The sequence below is a fragment of the Rattus norvegicus genome, chromosome 1, assembly GCF_021556685.1.
Source record: "Rattus norvegicus strain SHRSP/BbbUtx chromosome 1, alternate assembly SHRSP_T2T, whole genome shotgun sequence".
NCBI classification, from domain to species: Eukaryota; Metazoa; Chordata; class Mammalia; order Rodentia; family Muridae; genus Rattus; species Rattus norvegicus.
The window spans coordinates 249,457,565-249,480,182 of NC_141534.1; the positions used below are offsets into that span (position 1 = coordinate 249,457,565).

General features: G+C 38.6%; 1 protein-coding gene and 1 pseudogene across 7 annotated transcripts in view; one reads left to right on the plus strand and one right to left on the minus strand.

Moving 5' to 3' along the window:
- The window catches only part of Hells (helicase, lymphoid specific), a 45,109-nt gene that overhangs the window by 2,403 nt on the left and 20,088 nt on the right, over positions 1-22,618 (plus strand). For all 7 annotated transcript variants that reach the window (NM_001106371.1, XM_087551363.1, XM_087551369.1 and 4 more), the window contains exons 3-10: positions 2,921-3,043; positions 5,655-5,711; positions 6,810-6,846; positions 6,939-7,003; positions 16,219-16,257; positions 17,325-17,552; positions 19,107-19,289; positions 20,439-20,582. In NM_001106371.1, the coding sequence (NP_001099841.1) occupies positions 2,921-3,043; positions 5,655-5,711; positions 6,810-6,846; positions 6,939-7,003; positions 16,219-16,257; positions 17,325-17,552; positions 19,107-19,289; positions 20,439-20,582 (876 nt within the window). The remainder of the gene's footprint in view (positions 1-2,920; positions 3,044-5,654; positions 5,712-6,809; positions 6,847-6,938; positions 7,004-16,218; positions 16,258-17,324; positions 17,553-19,106; positions 19,290-20,438; positions 20,583-22,618) is intronic.
- Rpl35al10 (ribosomal protein L35A like 10) lies at positions 1,095-2,102 on the minus strand (annotated as a pseudogene).

Consider the following 22,618-nt stretch of genomic DNA (forward strand, 5'->3'; position numbering starts at 1 on the left):
AGTCCTGAGAAACACACCCTTATGAGCAATTTTCATTCCTCAAGAGGCAGTGTTTGCACAATAAGCATTGAGCTGTTTCCTACTTGGGTTCCTGTGTGCCTTCCTCTTACAGTATGGGCCTGCTCTCCTCGTTCTCTCACCAAAGGAAAGGTCCTGTATCTTACTCTTCTTTCATTAGCCTACCATCCTCCTCAGTGGCTGCTGCTCTGTAAGTCACACACCCGGGGAATCAGTTGCGGACACTATCCTATACTCAGAAACTGAACTCTTGCCCTCAACTGCCAAGGCCTCAGACTCTGGGTTCCCATTGTTTCTGTCAATTGTGTGCTTTCATCCTTGGGAGTAGGTGTAAGTGCCTAGGAGTTCCTGGAACCATCTTTCAGTTAATAAATCTTTAACACCTCTACTCTTGGTGCTGAGGGCACAATGGGGGTTCTTGTGTGGGAGTAGGCAGGGTTAATCATGCTGTTAATTCTCTGTGGTACAGGCTTTCCTCCAAAGGATTATCTTATTTAGAGAGATTACTGTGTATACAAAGCTCATATAGCATTTCCCAAAGGAAAAAGCATAAGGAACTCCCATAACAAAATCAAAGATGAGGTAAAAGGATGCTACAGAACTGTGGTCGGCAGTCCTGATATGCTGGAACTTTGTCAAGCAGCAGTGGTCGCCAAGGGGGTCCACACTGTCAATATTGCAGTCAAATTTCAACTCAGGCTGCGTCCATGTTCCCTTTCCTTGAAAGATATACTGTAATGGAATATTGAACTAACCATAAATAGAAAGCCACTTGATTTAGGAAATTCACATTGATTATGATTCACATTACATATTTTATATGTCAGTCTTCCGTATTGTGTGTTTGTGTTGCACATGAAGAATGAACAGAAATTGATGTAAAGTGTCTTCCATTCTCCATTTAATTAAAAATTATTAATGTGTGTGGGTCTGTATATCCCATGGCACATGGTGGAAGTCAGAGGACAGCTTTATGGAGTTTGTTCTCCTTCCATCTGCCTTTATATGGGTTCTAGGGATTGAACATAGGTTGTTAGGCTTGATTGGCAAGAACCGTTTTTTTTTTTTTACTTTTATTTATTTACTCTCCATTAGTTTAAATCCAGGATGGGTACAGCATCACACGGATTCTGTGTCCAATGGCCTTTGCAGGAAGGTTGCTTCGGAATTTGGCATGAACCATGCCACTGTTTCCATGGACCCGAGTTACTTTTGCCCAGATCACTCTGGTTTTGTTTGGTTCGCCTCCAGGAGTCACTGTATTGTTTTTTGCTTTGTACACATAAGCACACCTGTTGCCTAAGTAGAACTCAGTTTCATCTCGGGCATAAACACCTTCAATTTTAAGAAGAGCCGTGTGCTCTCTTTGGTTCCGGAGGCCTCGATTGTAGCCAGCAAAAATGGCCTTGCACCACAGCCTTGCAGACGTACTTGTTTTTTTTTTTTGTTTGTTTGTTTTTTTTTTTTAAGAAGTCCTGTTCCCAGCAGGCCTCCAAATGCCTTTTTTTTTTTTTAAAACTGACCCATTTTAAGATAAAACCTCTTATTGATCATCCATCTTACCCATTCATCTAGATAGGATAGGACAGCAAGCCCCAGGAATCCTCCTGTCTACAGGTCAGTGTTGAAGTTACAAGCTTCATCGTGCTCACTTTTATGGGGTTCTGGGAGTCCTAACAGCTGTACACATAAAGTTAAAATAAATTACCCAATAAATGTTATATAAAAGTAATACAAAAAGTAGAGGTTTGTAGTTCAAAAGTGTAAGTGACATGAAACCAATGATCTAGGTGGGTGTGGTGGCCCATGTGTAATCCCAGTATCTGGGAGGTAGATGCAGGAGAATCAATTCAAGGTCATCTTTTGTTTGAGTAAGTTTGAGGTGAGCCTCAGCTCTTAAAAGAAAGCTAAAGCATAAAGGCAAAACTCTGGGGAACACAAAATGCTGGCATGGATAGTAAGACCTGAGCAGTACTATACGTACAGTTAACTTCGAGAAGAGGTCTGTACTGATGAGACTGCTCAGCCGGTAAATTGTTGGGTGTATGAGACTGGCGACCTGGAACTGGATCCTCAGGACCCATGTAAAGGTAGGAGTGAGTTAACTTCAGAGTTTTCTTTTGCTTTTCACAAATGGGTGTGCAAGCCTGCAAATGTTGCCTTTATACAGACAGACAAATAAGAAAGAGGTTTATTGGGGTTCGGGATTTAGCTCAGTGGTAGTGCGCTTGCCTAGGGAGCGCAAGGCCCTGGGTTTGGTCCCCAGCTCCGAAAAAAAGAAGAAGAAAAAAAGAGGTTTATTTCAATGTCACTGTTCTGATCCAAGGTTGAGGGGCTGAATTTGGTGATGACATTCTTGAAGGCTGAATCTCCAAGTAGCAGAGGGCATCACATAGCACAGGTTTTGTTTTTTCTGAGTTTTTATTTTGAGGTAGGATATATATCCCAGGTTAGCTTGGAATTCCCTTATAACTGTGACTATCCTTGACCTCTTGAGTCTATCTCCTGAGTACTGGGATTAAAGGCCTAGGCCACTGTGCCTGGGCAACAGCAATTTTAAAGTTATAAGAAGATGTGGTAGCCTCTGGCCAGTGAGAGTTTTGTTTGTTTTGGTTAGCATAAAAGTTAGGGATTTCATATGGTATTTTTCACATATGTCATATTTTGTTGTCAATTCCTCCCCTCCTATTTTCCCTCACCCCTCCTTTTAGTGGTTTTCATTCTTTGGGTTTTGTTTTTGTGTTTATTCTAATTTTCTTTTCATTGCTTTGTTTAGTGTATTTTAAGACAGAGTCTTGTGTAGTTAGGCTGGCACCTAACTTGCTGTGTAGAAAGAAGGATGGCGTTGAATAATATTTGTGTCTCTTTAATTTATTATCCTGGAATATTTTTCTTTGGATAGGCTCGAAAGTCTTGGGACAGAGAGTCCACTGAAATTCGGTACCGCAGACTGCAACATTTGCTTGAAAAAAGCAATATCTACTCAAAATTTTTGTTGACTAAAATGGAACAACAGCAGTTGGAGGTATGTATGTGTGATTAACTAGAAAATAGGTTAGGAGCATTTCGGAAACAGCTTTTTGAAGTATAAATTAGTAGAGTTAAGTGTAGAGATTTCAAGTTTATTCTTTGAGTTTTTAAAAAAATTATTTTATGTTAATGATTTTGTTGTCTGCGTATTTGTATGTGTACGTACCATGGTCCTGCCAGAAGAAGTATTAGATCCCCTGGGATGAATTACGGATACTCGTGGGCTACCATTTGGGTGTTGGAAGTTGAACCTGGTTCCTGGAAGAACAGTCAGAGCTCTTCATAGCTGAGCCGTGACTCCAGATCTTGTTTTGACCAGTGAACGTATAGATTTGTGTAATCACCAACACAATTGAAATAATGCGCATTTCCATTCTATAACATACTCTTACGACATCACCAAACTTTATGATGACTCTCACTATTGATTGGTAGTGCTTTACCAGGAAACTATATTAGTGGAACCACTGTATTATAGTATTATAGAACTTTGGTTTCATTTTATTTTCTATCATGTAATTCCTAAAGCCCTGGGTTCTCCACAATGGTATCTTTTTGTATACTGAAGCATTAACATATTTTTGGGCCTAAGAATTTAATCCTGAAACAGGATTAGATGTGTATACCAACCTCAAAGAAAGTTGTTAGTTGATCCCTTGTAGTCATTGCTTTAATCATTCTTACCTGTGTAGTGAAGCCCCAAAGAGGCATGAGAGCACCCATTTATGGATCAGTTGGAAGAATCGTGTTCTGGAGAGAGCACTGAGGCTCTAGGCCCCTTTTGCCATGCTGTTCCTTACCTATGTCTTTATTAGGTATTCATCAGTATCTTTTGTAATAGATCTCATTTCATGGTCAAAACAAAGGTTGAACAACTTTTGAACATTTCATTTGGCAGTGGGATTGAGGAGGACTGGGAGCCTAAGCGTTTAGTCTATAAGATCCGGTACTCTAGGACAGAGAGATTATGTAGAGTCAGAACTAGATTGAGTTGAGTTTTCATGTTCAGTAGCTGTATATTCACTGATTGCATTATGTCAACAAAAAGACTCAACTTTTCCAATTAAAGTACAAAGTTTGAGCAAGTAATTGTTGATGAAAGAATAGGAAAAACCCAGTTTTTTCCCCTCAGTATATAAGTTAACTAGGTATGCACTCTTCTATTTTTCAGATTTATTATGTAGTACATTTATCGGTTAAGTTTTTTTTAATTTTAAAAAATAAAATAAAATTTTATTGTAGACTGGCTTTGAACTCAGGATCCTTCTGATTCTGCCTCCTTAGTGCTGTGAGTATAGACGTACACTATCATGAGCAACTGCTTTCTCTCCTTCCCTTCCCTCTATTGTCTTTATTTCTTTAGCGGTACTAGAGTTTTAATGAAGTGTTATGGTTCATCTCAGATACTAGGCAAATAATCTGAGTACTCTGAATACACTGACCCCTACCCATATAGTTTCCGTTTTAGGATATCTGTCTGTCTGGGAAGGCTACCACAATTGTATGAATATTCCCATCAAGGTTTTCATCCTGTCTGTCTTCATCAATTTTTCCACTGTGTGCTGATATTTTTCTAGTATTACAGATTTATTTGCATTTTCCCTTGGTGATCTTATAGCATATCTGAGTATCTTTTTCATGTTTGAAAATCTTCTCTTCAAACTCACTTAAACCTCATTACCTTTTAGACCATTTTCCAGAATATACTTGTCTCTATCACAGTGATCAACTAAGACTTTACTACATTTGCCAAAGGTCTTTGGAAACATTGTTCAAATCTTTGTGGTAAAATAATAAACACAAAATAAGTCTTTAGCTTAGTGAGTTATAAGACAACTTCTGTTTTAGCCATCTCTTAGACTGATGTGAATTAGTATATATACATACATATATTGCTTAAAATTGAAGATACAGGACCAGCAAGATGGCTGAGCAGGTAAAGGTGTTTGGTCTCAAACCTGGCAACCTTCCTTTGATTTTCAGCCCTATGTAATCAGTGTCATGGATGTGTTCACGTATACACACAAAAAGTGAAATTTTGTTAAGATAAGTTGTAAGGTAAATATGACACTGCTCTGTAGGACTTCCTTTTTAGCTTAGGGAGTAAACTTATTCCTTTTCCTGTTTTTTTTTTTAAATGGGCAGATTGCTTTACCAACTTATTCTTTCTGTTGGTTGTCTGTGGCTTTGCCCACAGACTTAGAAGTACTTAGCCTGAAGTCTGAGAAACTAGTTTTCTCTGCTTCTCAGATCTCTTTGGTACTTAACCTTGGAGATGTTATAAGTTTTCAGTTTTGAATTTTATCTCATCTCAAAGACTTGGTTTCTGTTTGTTTGCCCTTGAGATTGAACTTAGGCTGTGAGCTAAGTAGTCAGAAGGTTTTCTTCTCAGAGTTCACTGTCCTTTTGAAAACTTGTTTAATATAATTGGATCTCTATTTAGTTCTGTGTGGCAGAAGAGGTAAGTCTGTTTCCTATAATCCCATAAAGCCTAGAAGTAAAAGTTTTAATTGTTAGGTAATTTTTTTTTATTTTGAATACATGATGATGTAATTGTAATGCATGCTTTTTGACACAAGTCCTAAGGAAAAAAAATTATCTTACAGGAACAGAAGAAAAAAGAGAAGTTGGAGAAAAAAAAACGGTCATTAAAAGTTACAGAGGTAATACGATGAGCCAGGATTTCTTAGTGCTGGGGATTCTCTACCTCTGAAAGAGTCAGTCCTTTTGGTAAAATTGTTACTTATTTCATCGCATACTTAATTTCAGATTTATTCTTCCATTGTCTTTTAAAAAATATAATTTATGTGTATGTTTTTTGTTTTGCCTGGATGTGTGTAAGTATACCATGTGTGTGGAATGCCCCTGAGAGCCAAGAGTGGGTGTTATATGTTCAGCTTGTCCATCTGTTTGGTGCTTGTTGCTTTAATTTTCAACTCTTTTTCAAGTTTTCTTAGAGTGTAGCATATTTTTTAAAGTTGCATTTAATATCAATAAAACTTCCTGATATATATATATGTGTGTGTGTGTGTGTGTGTGTGTGTGTGTGTGTGTTTATATGTTTTTTTGGTATGATCACGCACCTATGTTTGAATGACCATGGAGTATTAGAATAGGGCATTGGATCTTCCAAAGCAGTTGTTTGTGACCTTCCCAATGTGGCTTCTAGGAACCAAACTGGTTGTCTGTAAGAACAGGAAGTACTATTAACCATTGAGTCATCTTTACAGTCCCTGATCAATACCTTTTATGTAATGCTATGCCTACACACAAACAAAATGATCATGAAATTTCAAGGTTGATCATCTGGTTAGTGAATTCTAGGCCAGCTAAGGCTATATAGTGAGAATCTGTCAAAACAAACAAAAAAGAAAGTGTAATAATATAAGAATCCTTAGTAAAAATAACATTCTAGGGTCTTGAGAGGTAGCTCAGCAATTAAGGGCACTGGAAGTTTTCCCAGAGGCCCTGGGTTCCATTCCTAGTACCCACGTGGAGGTTTTATTGTTCTGTTTTTTCTAGATAGGTGTCTCTGGTTGTCTGGACACTCATTCTGTAGACCAGGATGCACCTGCCTCTGCCTCTTAAGTGTTGAGATTATAGACGTGTGCCACCACCACCTGGCTCACATTCATGGTTCTTTCTAAGGGAATCTGATGTCCTCTTTTATTGGCACCAGGGGTGCACAAGGTGCACAGAATACACATGTAGGGAAAACATAAAACTAATAAAAATAGTAACATTCTAAATCTGTTTTCTAGGGTAAAAATTTAATTGATGGAAATGAAGAGAATACAGGTAATAGACTTTGTTTCAGCTTGAAGGATGTATGTATGTTTGTATTTCTGTTTTTAGCTGCTATCAAAAAGTTAAATGGTTTTGTTTTACAGTCATGAAAAAGAAAAGAGGAAGAGAAGATGAATCTTATAATATTTCAGAGGTCATGTCAAAAGAGGTAATAATATAAGGAGATTACATAATGCTTGATGTCTAAAATCTACTGTTGGTTTTACTTTAAAAATGTATTTACTTGCTGGGTGGTGGTGGTGCATGCCTTTAGTCTTACCATTTTGGTGGCATAGGCAGGCAGATTTCTATGAATACAAGGCTACTATGGTCTACAGAGTAAGTTCCAGGATAGCCAAGGCTACACAGAGAAATCCTATCTTGAAAAACATAACAAAAATGTATTTATTTAACTGGACTGAGTGATGCATGCTTTTTAATTCCAGTAATTGGGAGGCAGAGGCAGGCAGATCTCTAGTTTCCAGGCCAGTGTGGTCTACATTGTTTCAGGCTAGATAGGGCCTGTCTTAAGTGAAAGTCATTTATTTGATGAAAAAAGAATTTTATTTTATTTGTATGGTTTTGCCTACTTATATATATGTACAGTGTCCTCAATCCAGAAGAGAACATCAGATCCCCAGGAACCAGAATTACAGAAAGATCGTGAATTTCCATGTGAGTGTTAGGAATTGAACTTAGGTTCCCTGGAAGAGCAACCACTGAGCCATCTCTCTAACCCTAATATTAGCTGTTTTTGTTTGTTTGTTTTGTTAATAGAGTCTCAGTGTATCAATCAGACTGGCCTCTAACTTGGAATTCTGAGTGCTGGGTATACAATAGTGTGCAGTTATCAATCTTCATCATGTTTATTAGGTATCAAGTGGATTTTTTAAAATTTATTTTTACACTCCAGATTTTATTCCCCTCCCAGTCCACCTTCTGACTGTTCTGTATCCCATACCCTAACACCTCTACCCCACTCCACTCCCACCCCCGTCTCTACAAGGATGTCCCTACCCCATCCCCCTACCCCCCCAATCTTCTAAACTCCCTGGGACCTCCAGTCCTTGAGGGTTAGGTGCATCTTCTCTGACTGAACCCAGACCTGACAGTCCTCTGCTATGTATGTGTTGGAGGCCTCATATCAGCTGGTGTATGCTGCCTGGTTGGTGGTCCAGTGTCTGAGAGATCTCAGGGGTCCAGCTTAATTGAGACTGCTGGTCCTCCTACAGGGTTGTCCTCCTCCTCAGCTTCCTCCAGCTTTTCCCTAATTCAACAGAGAGGTAAGCAGCTTCTGTTCATTGGTTGGGTGCCCATATATATATATATCTGACTCTTTCAGCTGCTTGTTGGGTCTTTCAGAGAGCAGGCATGATAGGTAGGACCCTTTTTGTGAGTGCTCCATAGTCCCAGTAATGGTGTCAGGCCTTGGGGCCTCCCCTTGAGGTGGGACTCCACTTTGGGCCTGTTGCTGGACCTTCTTTTCCTCAGGCTCTTCTCCATTTCCATCCCTGTAGTTCTTTCAGACAAGAACAATTAGGGGCTGGAGTTTTGACTATGGGATAGCAATCCCATCACTCACTTGATGCCCTGTCTTTCTGCTGGAGGTGGGCTCTACAAGTTCCCTCTTTCTACTGTAGGGCCTTTCATCTAGGGTTCCCTGCTTTAAGTCCTGAGAGTCTCTCATCTCCCAGGTCACTGGTACATTCTGGAGGGTCCTCCTAACCTCCTACCTCAAGGTCGCCTGTTTCCATTCTTTTTGCTGGCCCTCAGGGCTTCAGTCCTTTTCCCCCACAAATACCAGATCATGTTCCCCTCCTCTCCATCCCCTTTCCCTTCCGGGTCCCTCCCTCCTTCCCCCTTGTTGCTTTCTTCTCCCTTCTAAGTGGGATTCAGGTGTCCTCACTTGGGCCCTTCAGTTTGTTGCCTTTTTTGAGTTCTGTGGACTGTATCTTGGGTATTCTATACTTTTCTTTTTTCTTTTCTTTTCTTTTCTTTTCTTTTCTTTTCTTTTCTTTTCTTGGTTAATATCCACTTATTACTGAGAGCATACTGTGCACATCCTTCTGGGTCTGAGTTACCTCACTCAGGATGATATTTTCTGGTTCTATTCATTTGCCTGCACAACTCAGGATGTCCTCATTCTTCATAGCTGAGTAGAATAACACTGTGTAAATGAACCACATTCTCTGTATCCATTCTTCTGTTGTGAGACATCTAGGTTGTTTCCAGCTTCTGGCTATCACAAATAAGGCCTCTATGAACATAGTGGAATATGTACTCCTATGGCCTGGTGGGACATCTTTTGAGTATATTCCCAAGAGTGGTGTTTCTGGATCTTTAGATAGGAGTGTTTCCGGTTTTTTGAGGAATCTCCAAATTGATTTTCAGAGTGGTTGTACCAGTTCGCAATCCAGCCAGCAATGGAAGAGTGTTCCTCTTTCTCCACATCATCACTAGCATGTGTTGTCACCTGAGGTTTTGATTCTAGCCATTCTGATTGGTATAAGGTAGAATCTCGGGTTTGTTTTGATTTACATTTCTCTGATCACTAAGGACTTTGAACATTTATTTAGGTTCTTCTCAGCCATTCGAGATTCCTCTGTTGTGAATTCTTGGTTTAGTTCTATATACCACTTTTTGATTGGGTTGATTGATTTTTGTTTTTTGGTGGTTAGCTCCTTGAGTTCTTTATATATTTTGGATATTAGCCCTCTATTGGATGTGAGGCTAGTGAAGATTTTTTTCCCCCAATCTGTAGGATGATGATTTGTCTTATTGACTATGTCCTTTATCTTACAGAAGCTTTCCAGTTTCATGAGGTCCCATTTATCAGTTCTTGATCTTAGAGCGTTAGCCACTGGAGTTCTGTTTAGGAAATTTCCCCCATTGCCAATGAGTTCAAGGCTCTTTCCCACTTTCTCTTCGATTAGATTGAGTGTATCTGGTTTTATGTTGAGGCACTTGATCCACTTGGATTTGAGCTTTGTGCAAGCTGACAAATATGGGTCTATTTTCATTTTTCTACATACAGGCATCCAGTTAGACCAGCACCATTTATTGAAGATGCTTTCTATTTTTCATTGTATATTTTTGGCTTTGTCAAAGATCAAGTGTACCTAAGTGTGTAGTTTTATTTCTGCGTCTTCAGTTCTAGTCCATTGATCAACCTGTCTGTCTCTGTACCAATACCATGCAGTTTTTATCACTATTGCTCTGTAGTATAGCTTGAGGTCAGGGATGGTGATTCCCACAGCAGTCTTATTGTTAAGAATTGTTTTCCCTATTCTGGCTTTTTTGCCTTTCCAGATGAATTTGAGAATCGCTCTTTCCATGTCTTGGAAGAATTTTGTTGTGATTTTGATGGGAATTGCATTAAATGTGTAGATTGCCTTTTGGTAGGATGGGCATTTTTACTATGTTAATTCTGCCAATCCATGAGTATGAGAGACCTCTCTATTTTCTGATATCTTCCTTGATTTCTTTCTTGAGAGACTTGAAGCTATTGTCACAGATCTTTCACTTGTTTGGTTAGAGTTGCCCCAAGATATTTTATAATATTTCTGGCTATTGTGAAGGATATTGTTTCCCTAATTTCTTTCTCAGCCTGTTTATCCTTTAAGTAGAAGAAGGCTACTGATTTATTTGAATTAGTTTTATATCCGGCCACTTTGCTGAAGTTGTTTATCAGCTGTAGAAGTTCTCTGGAAGAATTTTTGGGGTTGCTTATATATACTATCATATCATCTGCAAATAGTGATATTTTATTTCTTCTTTGCCAATTTGTATCCCCTTAATCTCCTTTTGTTGTTTCTAGCTGGCACTTCGAGAACTATATTGAATAGATACAGGGAGAGTGGGCATTCTTGTCTTGACCCCGATTTTAGTGGGATTGCTTCAAGTATTTCTCCATTTAATTTGATACTGGCTGTTGGTTTGCAGTAAATTGCTATTATTATGTTAGGTATGGGCCTGAATTCTTGATCTCTCCAATACTTTTAACATGAAGGGGTGTTGTATTTTGTCAAATGCTTTTTCTAAATTTAAGGAGATGATCTTTTGAGTTTGTTTATATAGTGGATTATATTAATGCATTTTTGTATATTGAACCAACCTTGTATCCCTGGGATGAAGCCTTCTTGATCTTGGTGAATGATGGTTTTGATATGTTCTTGGATTCAGTTTGCAAGAATTTTATTGAGTATTTTTGTATCAATATTTATAAGCGAGATTGGCCTGAAGTTCCCTTTTTTGGTTGTGTCCTTGTGTGGTTTAGGTATCAGAGTAATTGTGGCTTCTTAAAATGAATTAGGTAGTGTTCCTTCTATTTCTATTTTATGGAATAGTTTGTGGAATATTGGTATCAGGTCTTCTTTGAAGGTCTGGTAAAATTCTGAACTAAATCCATCTGGCCCTGGGCTCTTCTTGGTTGGGAGATTTTTAATGACTTCTGTTTCCTTATGGGATAAGGGCCTGTTTAGAAAGTTTACCCGCTCTTTTTTAAGTTTGGTATGAGGCATCTGTCTAGAAAACTTTCCTTTCCAGTTTTGTTGAGTATAGGCTTTTGTAGTAGGATCTGATGGTTTTTTTTATTTCCTCTATTTCTGTTGTTACATTTCCCTTTTCATTTCTGATTTTGTGAATTTGGATACTGCCTCTGGGCCCTTTAGTTAGTTTGGCTAGGGGCTTAATCTAATTTGTTGATTCTCTCAAAGAACCAGTTATTTGTTTTGTTGATTGTTTGTATTATTGTCTTTGTTTCTATTTGGTTGATTTCAGCCCTGAGTTTGACTATTTGCTGCCTTTTACTATTTTTTTTTTTTTTGGCTAGGGGCTTAATCTAATTTGTTGATTCTCAAAGAACCAGTTATTTGTTTTGTTGATTGTTTGTATTATTGTCTTTGTTTCTATTTGGTTGATTTTAGCCCTGAGTTTGACTATTTGCTGCCTTTTACTATTTTTTTTTTTTGGGGGGTTCTTTTTTTTGGAGCTGGGGACCGAACCCAGGGCCTTGCGCTTCCTAGGCAAGCGCTCTACCACTGAGCTAAATCCCCAACCCCGCTGCCTTTTACTATTGAGTTTGGTTTTTCTTTTCTTTTTTTTTTTTTTTTACTCTAGAGCTCTCAGGTGTGCTATTAAGTTGCTAGTGTAAGACATTTCCAGTTTCTTTATCAGGGCACTTAGTGCTATGAATTTTCCTCTTAGAGCTGCTTTCGTTGTGTTCCATAAATTTTGGTATGATGTGTTAACATTTTCATTAAATTCTAAAAAGTCTTTAATTTCTTTATTTCTTCCCTGATCAAATTATCATTGAGTAGAGAGTTGTTCAGTTTCCAGGTGTTATGTGGGCTTTCTGTTTTCGTTATTATTGAAGACCAGCCTTAGGCCATGGTGGTCTGATAGGGTGCATGGGATCATTTCAATCTTGTATTGGTTGAGGATTGTTTTGTGACCAATTATATGGTCAGTTTTGGAAAAGGTACCATGAGGTGCTGAGGTTTATTCTTTTGTTTTAGGGTAAAGTGTTCTGTAGTATTTGTTAAATCCATTTGGTTCATAACCCCTATTTTCACTGTGTCTCTGTTTAGTTTCTGTTTCAATGACCTGTCCATTGGTGAGAGTGGGGTGTTGAAGTCTCCCACTATTATTATGTGGTATTCAATGTGTGCTTTAAGATTTAGTAAAGTTTCTTTTATGAATGTAGGTGCCCTTGCATTTGGGGTATAGATGTTCATAATTGAGACCCTCTCCTGATGGATTTTCCCTTTGATGAATAGGAAGTATTCATCATGATTGATAATTTGTTTGAAAGTCTATTTTACTGCGTATTTGTATGGCAGCTTCAGCTTGTTTCTTGGGACCATTGCTTGGAAGATCTTTTTCCATCCTTTTACTCTGAGACAGTGTCTGTCTTTGTTATTGAGGTGTGTTTCTTGTATGCAGCAAAATGCTGAGTCTTGTTTGTGTATCCAATCTGTTAGCTTATATCTTTTGATAGGTGAGTTGAGTCCACTAATATTGAGTGATATTAAAGACAGATGACTATTGGTTCCTGTTATATTTGTTTTTGTGAGTGGCTTCATGTGCTTGTGATTCTCTCCTTTTGGCTACTTTGTGAGGTGTTGAATATCTTGTCTTTTCTTTGGACTAGGTATTTTCCTTGTGTTTGTATTTTCCTGCTACGATCCTCTGTAGGGCTGGATTGGTAGATAGATACTGTTTGGATTTGTTTTTTTACTGGAATATTTGGTTAGTCCATTTATGTTGATTGAGTTTTGCTGTGTATAGTAACCTGGGCTGACATTTGTGTTCTCTTAAAGTCTGCATGACCTCTGACCAGGCTGTTCTGGTTTTCATAGTCTCTGAGAAATCTGGTGTAATTCTGATAGGTGTAATTCTGATAGATTTACCTTTGTCCGTTACTTGGCTCTTTTCCCTTGCAGCTTTTAATATTCATATTCTCTCTCATTCAGTGCATTTAGTGTTTTGATTTTTATGTGGCGAGAGGATTTTCTTTTCTGGTCCAATTTGTTTGGTGTTCTGTAGGTTTCTTGTACCTTTATGGCCATCTGTTTCTTAGGTTGGAGAAATTTTCTTCTATAAATTTGTTGAAGACGTTTTTAGGTCTTTTGCGCTGGGACTCTTTGTTGCCCTTTACTCCAATTATTCTTAGATTTGGTTTTTTCATTGTGTCCTGAATTTCCTGGATTTTTATTTTGTGGGGTAGTTAGGAGTTTTTTAAGTTTTGAGTTTTCTTTGACAGTTTTGTTAGTCTCTTCTAAGGTATTTTCTACATTTGAGATTTTCCTCTTCTATCTCTTGCATTCTCATGGTGAAACTTATACATTTGTAATTCCTGATCTGTTTCTTAGGTTTTCCATATCCAGATTTAGCTCCCTTTGTGTTTTGTTTATTGTTTCTATTTCCACTTTTAGGTCTTGGATCACTTTTTGTAATTCCTTCACCTGTTTGATTGTGTTTTTCTGTAATTCTTTAAGGGATTTATTTGTTTCTTTAAGGGCTTCTACCTGTTTACCTGTGTTTTCCTATTTTTTTAATTAATTAATTAATTATTTATTTTTTAAAGATTTATATGAGTAAATTGTAGCTGTCTTCCGACACACCAGAAACAGAGCATCAGATCTCATTACAGATGGTTGTGAGCCATCATGTGGTTGCTGGGAATTGAACTCAGGACTTCTAGAAGGGCAGTCAGTGCTCTTAACCACTGAGCTATCTCTTCATCCCTCCTGTATTTCATTATTGAATTATTTACTCCTTAAAGGACTCTGTTATCTTCCTAAGATAGGATTTTAGGTCAGCTTCCTGATTTTCAGCTATGTTGGTGTATTCAGGGCTTGCAATAGTGAGAGGACTGGGTTCTGATGATACTCAAGTATATTGGCTTCTGTTGCTTATGGTCTTGAGCTTGCCCCTCACATCTCTAGTACTTGCTGGTCTGGGTGACTCTTGTCTGGAGTCAGCCTCTTTTGTCCCTGGGTTATAACAGGTCTCCTGGTAAGCCTGTGGCCCTGGCTGTAGCCGACCTCCTGTGGGGCCTTCCAACTGGAGGGTCTTCAGAGGGGCAGAGAAGCTGCTGATTTGTTGTCTTGTCTGCAGTAGATCTCCTGGGAGGCCTTCAGACTGTTGGGTCTTCAGAGGAGCAGTCATACTGTTGTCCTGTGAGATGATGTTCTCTGGGGGAGCGAGAGGGGGAGTGTGTGGGGGTTACGGACTGGGGTTTTGTTTTTCTGTGTGCAGTAGAACTCCAGGGCTGCTTTCAGTCTTTTGGGTCAGTTGTCTTGCATGCCACAGAGCCCCCAGAAAGTCTTCAGACTGTGGTGTCAGTTGCTCAGTTGCCCTGTGTACAAAGGAGCTCCTGGGATGTCTCTAGTCATGGTGTCCTATGCCCTGGTTGTAGCAGATCTCCTGAAGTGCCTCAGGATATTGTGTCAGACGCTCTGAGTGTAGTGGTTCTTCTGGTATGTCTCAGGATATGGTGTCTTCTGGGAGCAGACTAGCTAACATTCTGTCCTGGCAAAAAGGACCAGGTGAAAGGGGAGTGGTATTGAGCAGGTGGGGGTTTTGGGGTATGATAGTTCCCCAAGTACACTGGGCTCCCAGAGGCAGCTGTAGGACTTTGGGAGGGTTCTTACCAAATGCTCTTGAGTGCAGTGGATTTTCTGGTATTCCTCAGAATATATAGCTCTTCTGGGGAGCAAACTAGCTAGCAGTCTGTCCCAGCAGAAAGGACGGAGTGGAGGGGGTATATCAAGTGGATTTTAATAAAATTATAACATTCTTGGTAGAGAAAGTAGAGGTTTCTGGTTTATAGGAACAATGTGTAGAGATTCATAGACTACATGTGAGGCTACAGCAAAGATACTAAGAAGTACTCATGCAGGAGGATGGTACCAGCCATTTATCGAAGGAATCCATGAATCTTTTTTTTGGTTCTTTTTTTCGGAGCTGGGGACCGAACCCAGGGCCTTGCACTTCCTAGGTAAGCGCTCTACCACTGAGCTAAATCCCCAGCCCCCCATGAATCTTTGGTTTACAGATACACACACCTTTGTACATAATTCAGACCTGAAGAGAGCTTGAGGTTCCTTGGAGCTGTAGTTAAAGATATTTGTGAGATGCCCTGATTATTATGTGTTACAGGAATTTTGAATTCCTGTACTTATGATTGTATAGTAATCTTTGTTAGTTTTTGGGCCATTTTCCCAATTCTTTTTATCTTTTTTCCCCTTTGAGGCAGAGTCTTACTATTTAGCTTGGCTAGCTTAGAATTAGTTGTGCAATAAAGCTGGCCTTGAACTCAAAGAGATCAACAGTCTCTGCCTTTCTAATTCTGGGGTTAAAGTCGTATACTATTCTCAGCTCATGCTTTAAAGTATTTCATCCCAGTTCTTGTCTCTGAACTCTTGCTTCTTCATGACCACCCCCAACCCTGGGGCCTAACTCAGTCAGCTATGCATTTGTGCATTGACCACTGTTCACTATAAAAGGGCACATCTTTTTTTTTTTTTTTTTTTTGGTTCTTTTTTTCGGAGCTGGGGACCGAACCCAGGGCCTTGCGCTTCCCAGGCAAGTGCCCTACCACTGAGCTAAATCCCCAACCAAAAGGGCACATCTTTAATTAAGGATGAGAGTAATTTACCTGGGTCATGCTGTTGGGGCTGTGGAAGTGGCAGTCCTTTTTTTGTTTTGTTTTATTCTTTAGAGACAGGGTTTCTCTGTCTTGGCTATCCTGTAGACCAGGGTTGGTTCAAACCGCCTGTCTTTGCCTCCTTGGTGCTGGGATTACAGGCATGCACCCCTAGAGCATGGTAGAAGTGGTAGTCTCGTACATTATTAATTTTTATGTTTTCAATCTTATAGGAAATTTTGTCAGTGGCTAAAAAACATAAGGATAATGAGGTAACATTTTAAATTTATTACTATTTGTGTCTCTGCATGAATGCTTATGCATGCCATGGTATATGTTATGGAGCTCAGAAGAACAGATTGAGGGCAGGGTCCTTTACCTGCTGTGCCATCTTGCAGGCCCTTTTCTCATGTTTGTTTGTTTCTTGTTTATTTTATATTAATTTAGTTTTTGGATGTATGGCATGCAGGTATCAGGACAACTTGTAGAAATTATTTTTTTATCATGTGTGGGTCCTTAGGATTGAACAAGTCAGACCATTCATCATCAAGGTTGCTAGCAAATGTTGAGCCATCTTGCCCTTTCTAACATTTTTAAGGAGAATTTATGGCATTTTGAGTCTGGTCTGGCCCGTTATGTCAGGTGAACCTGGAGGATTATGAGTTTGAGTCCTGACTGGCGTTTATCATGAGTTCAAGGCCAGCCTGAGATACATAGGAGGTAGTTACAAACAAAGAAGGCTTTTCTAACTGGTAAAAATATATAATTGATTATTAAGTTGTTATTGAGTTTCAAAAATAGGTATATATTGGCATTCCTTTTTTAAAGATTGTTTTTATTAATGTGTCTATAAAATACACATGCATTTAAGTACATGAAGAGGCCGTAAAAGGGATCTCCCAGAGCTAGAGTACAGGCGAGTGCCGGCAAGTGAATTCTTTTCTTCTGCAAGATCTCCGAACTGTGAAGACCTAAGCTATGTCTCCAGCCCTATTATTTTTTTGTGACTTCACATTTATATGGGAAAGGAAAGTCTTGGATATTGTGACTGTGCATACAGATTTCTCTAGAACTAGTACCTACAGTATGTAGATTTCATTATATTTTCTTTTTTGATAAAAGTCTCATGCATGATGCATGTGTGTGCTTCTCATGTATATGTGGAAGTTAGGACAACTTTAGAGTCTGGTTTTTCATTGCAACTCAAGTCTCCAAGATTGTACAGCAAATGCTTTTACCTACTGAGCTATGCCACCAGCCTGTTGCACTTTCTGATAGATAAATAGTGAACATAGTAACATTTAATACCAAGGCTTTAATTAAATATTTCTCATTACAGGATGAAAACTCTTCCACTACTAATCTTTGTGTAGAAGATCTTCAGAAAAATAAGGATTCAAATAGTATGATTAAAGATAGATTGTCTCAAACTGTTAGGCAGAATTCTAAATTCTTTTTTGATCCAGTTCGGAAATGTAATGGACAGCCTGTACCCTTTCAACAACCCAAGCATTTCACAGGAGGAGTGATGAGGTGGTACCAAGTAGAAGGCATGGAATGGCTTAGGGTAATGAGTTTTCTCTCTTTTTATTTTTAAATTACTTTTGTGTCTATGTGGGGATTAGGTTGTGCACCACAGCACAGGTGTATGTATCAGAAGATGATTTTGTGGAGTCGGTTCTCTCCACCTTTATGTTAATATTTTACAGTTGAACTTAGAAGACTTGCATCCCAAATGTTTTTATCTGCTAAGCTGTCATGTCATTCCAAATTTTATCGTCATCTTCATCATTCTCTTTATTTGGTGTGTGAGTGTGTGATAAGCATGTGTTGACTCATGTGCTGCCGTGGTGTATGATTTGAGGGCGTCATAGTAACTTGGGAGTTAATTCCACCTTGAGGATGCTGGGGATTGAATACAGTATAGCCTAGCATGCGTAGTAGGGCTTTTATCTGCTGAGCACTCGGCACCATTTTTTGTCTTTAAAACATGTTTTGTTTTTGTTTGAAAGAGAAGCAAGTTTCACATAACTGAGACTAGCTTGGAAATGGTGAGTCAGGAAGGAACTTGAACTCCTGGCCCTGCTGCATCCATTTCTTCAAGTGATGGATGGCATTGCATTTCCTATGAAACCTGTCTTGAGTTGTCAGTGTAGGTGTGTATGCCAGCTCTGCCAGCTGACTCAGGAGCTTGTGGAGACTTTCCTGCCTTTGTAGGAGTGCAGGGATTACAGGTGCATGTGTGCTGCTGTGTCCAGCTTTTGTGTGGTTTGGGTTTCCAAGCACAGTTCCTTAGTCTTAAGCACATTTCCCCAGCCCTTGTCTTACCTGCTTTTGTTTTTTGTTTTTAGAGACACAGCTTCACTTTGGAGCTTTGGTTGACCCAGGTTTCACTACATACTTAGGGTAGTGTAGTCTCAAATTCAGAGGTTCATCTTCCTCCGCTTTCTGAATGCCGAGATCAAAATTATGTAGTGCCACACCTGATATAAGACGAGGTTTTTTTTTGTTTTGTTTTTTTTTTTTTTTGGTTCTTTTTTTCGGAGCTGGGGACCGAACCCAGGGCCTTGCGCTTCCTAGGTAAGTGCTCTACCACTGAGCTAAATCCCCAGCCCCAAGACGAGGTTTTTAATTTTTGATCTTGCATATGGAATCCTTTCTCTAATTAAGAAGCATGATACACTACTATGCAAAATTTTCCATTTTAATATAGAAGAAATATTTGCATTTTTTAACATTATTGTGTGTGTTGAGTGGCGCATGCGCGCCTTGTCCTGGTTGTCTGCTTAAGCCTTGAGAGTGCCTTAGGTCCTTTCTGGCTGGCGTTGCAGGTGACTGTGGAATACCTAGGGTAGGTGTTGGGATCCTTTGGAAGAGAAGCAAGTGCTCCTAACTGCTGAGTCCTTGTGTATATTTTCTGAGTGTTTTAAAGTGGAAATTTTAAATTTTAAAATGAGTGTTAGACCTTCAACACTTTCTATGTTCTAGATAAAGAACTTCTTATAACTTAGAGTTTATTATGCTAAATTCATAGTTTTGATTATGCTTTTAAAAATGAAGCCTTTGTTAATTCAGGAAATGTTTGTATTGACATTTATGTGTAATGCATTCTTTTGTACAGATGCTTTGGGAAAATGGAATTAATGGCATTTTAGCAGATGAAATGGGTTTGGGAAAGACGGTTCAGTGCATTGCTACAATTGCATTGATGATTCAGAGGGGAGTACCTGGACCTTTCCTTGTTTGTGGCCCTTTGTCTACACTTCCTAACTGGATGGCTGAGTTCAAAAGATTTACTCCAGAAGTAAGATATACTTTTACATTAATACATTGCATGTATTGAAATACAGACCACTCACAGTAACTGAAGTGATTTTTATATACTTTGCAACTGATTTAACTTACTCAATTTGAGTAGGACCATTCTTTGATTTATATATAGGATTGGGATTGGTAGTGTGATACATTTTTCTTTTTTTTTTTTTTTTTTTTTTTTCGGAGCTGGGGACCGAACCCAGGGCCTTGCGCTTCCTAGGTAAGCGCTCTACCACTGAGCTAAATCCCCAGCCCCTGTGATACATTTTTCTTAAATTGTTTTTGGAATTCCATAAATTTATTTCATCTGAGTCAGATGTACATTAAAATTTCTTTGGTTGTCCATATTTTTCTGCTTGTTTTTGAGACAAAATTTTACTCTGTATAGCCCAGCTGTCCTCAGATAGGTTAGCCCAATTTGACATTGGGTTTTCTAGTCTGCTTCCTCATCCAATTGACTGTTTATTAGCTCATGTTTATTTTTATTTTTAAATGTGTTGCACATGAGTACCTGGTGCCAGTATAAGCATCCAATCCCCTAGAACTGGAGTTACAAGTTATAATGTGCATTGGTGTTTTGCCTGCATGTGTGTCTATGTGAATATGTTAGATCTTGGAGTTACAGACAGTTGTCAGCTGCCGTGTGGGTGCTGGGATTTGAACCTGGGTCCTCTGGAAGAACAATAGGTGCTCTTTTAACAGCTGAACCATCTCTCTAGTCCTATCCCCCTCGTGTGTGTTGTTAACATTTTTCCCCTAATACATACTATTCCTCCTATATTTCTTGTATATGTCAGCTTATCAAATAATAAGTTCTAAATCACAAAAGAATTAACTGTTTTTACATGTTTATAAATTTCTGTTTTCAAGTTAAACACATACAAGTACTGCATACACATGCTATCTTACCTATGTCCTTATGAGAATATATTCCTAAAGTAGCTTACCCATCTGCTTCATAAAACCTCTTTGTTTTTGTGGGTTTAGGAGTGCTTTTTTTTCTTGTTTTTCTTATGTCAGTCAAATGATTTGTTAACTTAGTCATAGGAAAATAAAGCTAAAATATTCTTTGAGGAAGGGACTTGTTCTGTATTTTCCAAATCCTTTATATTTCTCTTTGAATCAATATACCTTGTAGATTCCTACTTTGCTGTATCATGGAAACCGGCAGGAACGTCGAAAATTAGTAAAGAATATTCACAAAAGACAAGGGACGTTGCAGATTCATCCTGTTGTAATCACATCATTTGAAATAGCTATGAGAGACCAGAATGCTTTACAGGTACACATGGTTGCTTTGTAGATGATTAATCAGATTTTTAATTCATACTGTTATCATCCAGTAACATTTGTTTTATTGTGGGTGAAGTAGTAGATACACTTTGCATTTCCTTTAGAAATTGGAGACTTTTGTCCATGGAAAAATTGTGATTAAGTTTGATGTCTGTTAGTAGAATTACTGGCATTTTATGCTATAGCTATATTAAAAGTATTAGGATTGGTCATACATTAATATAATTATGTTGTAGACAAATTTGAGATGTGTAGTTGGAGTTTATTCATTCAGTTTTATTCAAATATGAATAGATTTGCAGAAAAAAATCATTTTCATGTTGTCTTTTAGAACTAGATGGTGCTCTGTTCTTTTCCTTCATTGTTTTAGTGCTTATTTACTAATGTCTGTGTTGTACTATGCCATTAGTTGCCTTTCTCCCTCACCTACTCTATGCGAATTGTGTACAGTTCTCTGCATTTTCCTCTCTGATCATGTACTGTTTACCTTTTTCTTTTTCCTGTGTTTTTACCTTTTTTGGTTTTTCAAGATAGGATTTCTCTGACCAACCCTGCCTGTCCTGGAACTTGCTTGATAGACCAGGCTGGTCTTGAATTTAGAGATCTTCCTGTCTCTGTATCCTATGTGCTGCTGTTAAAGGCATGAGCCGCCACCATGTGGCTTTTTCTCTGTCTTATTAAGATGGGATCTGTATATGGCTCTGACTGTCCTGAACGTCACTGTTCAAACCTAGCTAGCTTCGTACTTACCTAGATCCACCTGCCTCTCCTCCAGAGAACTTAGATTAAAGGCATGTACTATCACTGCCCAGACCTTTAAACTTTTTCTTACATACAACAAAGAAAGCATGCATGATGGCTTCAACGTGACATCAAAACACTCAGGTTTAAGTGGAATTGTAATGTCTAATACATTCACAAGTAGTGTTTATCAAATGTTCCATTTGTATATGTGGTATTGTTGAATATGATTGGTAATAGCCATACCTTTATAGTTTTTTTTTAATTTTTTTAAAGATTTATTTCCACACTCTGCTGTGAGTAGTACACTGTAGCTGTCCTCAGACACACCATAAGAGGGCATCAGATCCCATTACAGATGGTTGTGAGCCACCTTGTGGGATTAAATTTAGGATCCCTGGAAGAATAGCCAGTTCTCTTAACTGCTGAGCCATGTTTCCTACCCAGCTTTACAGTTTAATAAAAGCATATTATGAGTGTAATCTCAGAGAGACAGGAGAATTGGTATGGCTTGTGGATAGTATAGACCACATAGTTATACCCTGTCTTCAACACACACAACACACACACACACACACACACGGAGGAGAGAGAGAGACAGACAGAGAGCGCACACGAGTGTGAGTGTGAGCGCGAGTGCACGCGCAAAGAGTTTTCTTTACAGCAAGCGTATTTATAGAAGAAAATAATATGGGCGTGGTGGCACATCTTTAACCCCAATACTTGGCAGGCTGATCTCTTGAGTTTGAGGCTTGCCTGGTCCACAAAACTAGCCAGCACTAAGACCTTGCCTCAAGAATTATATATGGAGTACTTGTAATTCTACATTAGAATTGTTCTGTGGTAAATAAATACTGTTGAGATAACATATAATTTATACATAACTCAGGTTACATTCTGTCTTGTAACTTGTTTCTTCTTTTTTTTTTACATTTATTTACTTTATGTATGTGAGTACACTGTCTTCAGACACACCAGAACTGGGCATTGGATCCCATTACAGATGGTTGTGAATCACCATGTGGTTGTTGGGAATTCCTCTGGAAGAGCTGTCAGTGCTCTTAACCACTGAGCCATCTCTTCAGCCTGTAACTTGTTTCTTATTTAAATATGTAACCTGAAGATCTATGTTTTATTTCCACTTTATCTTGCCTATATTGTCTTTCCCACTGAGCCATTGAATCATTGCCAGGATTTCAGTTTTAGCAATGGGGCTGCTGTAAATGACAGTGAAAGTTTTAATGCTTACTTACTTGTTACTTACTCAAGTTTCATCATATTCCT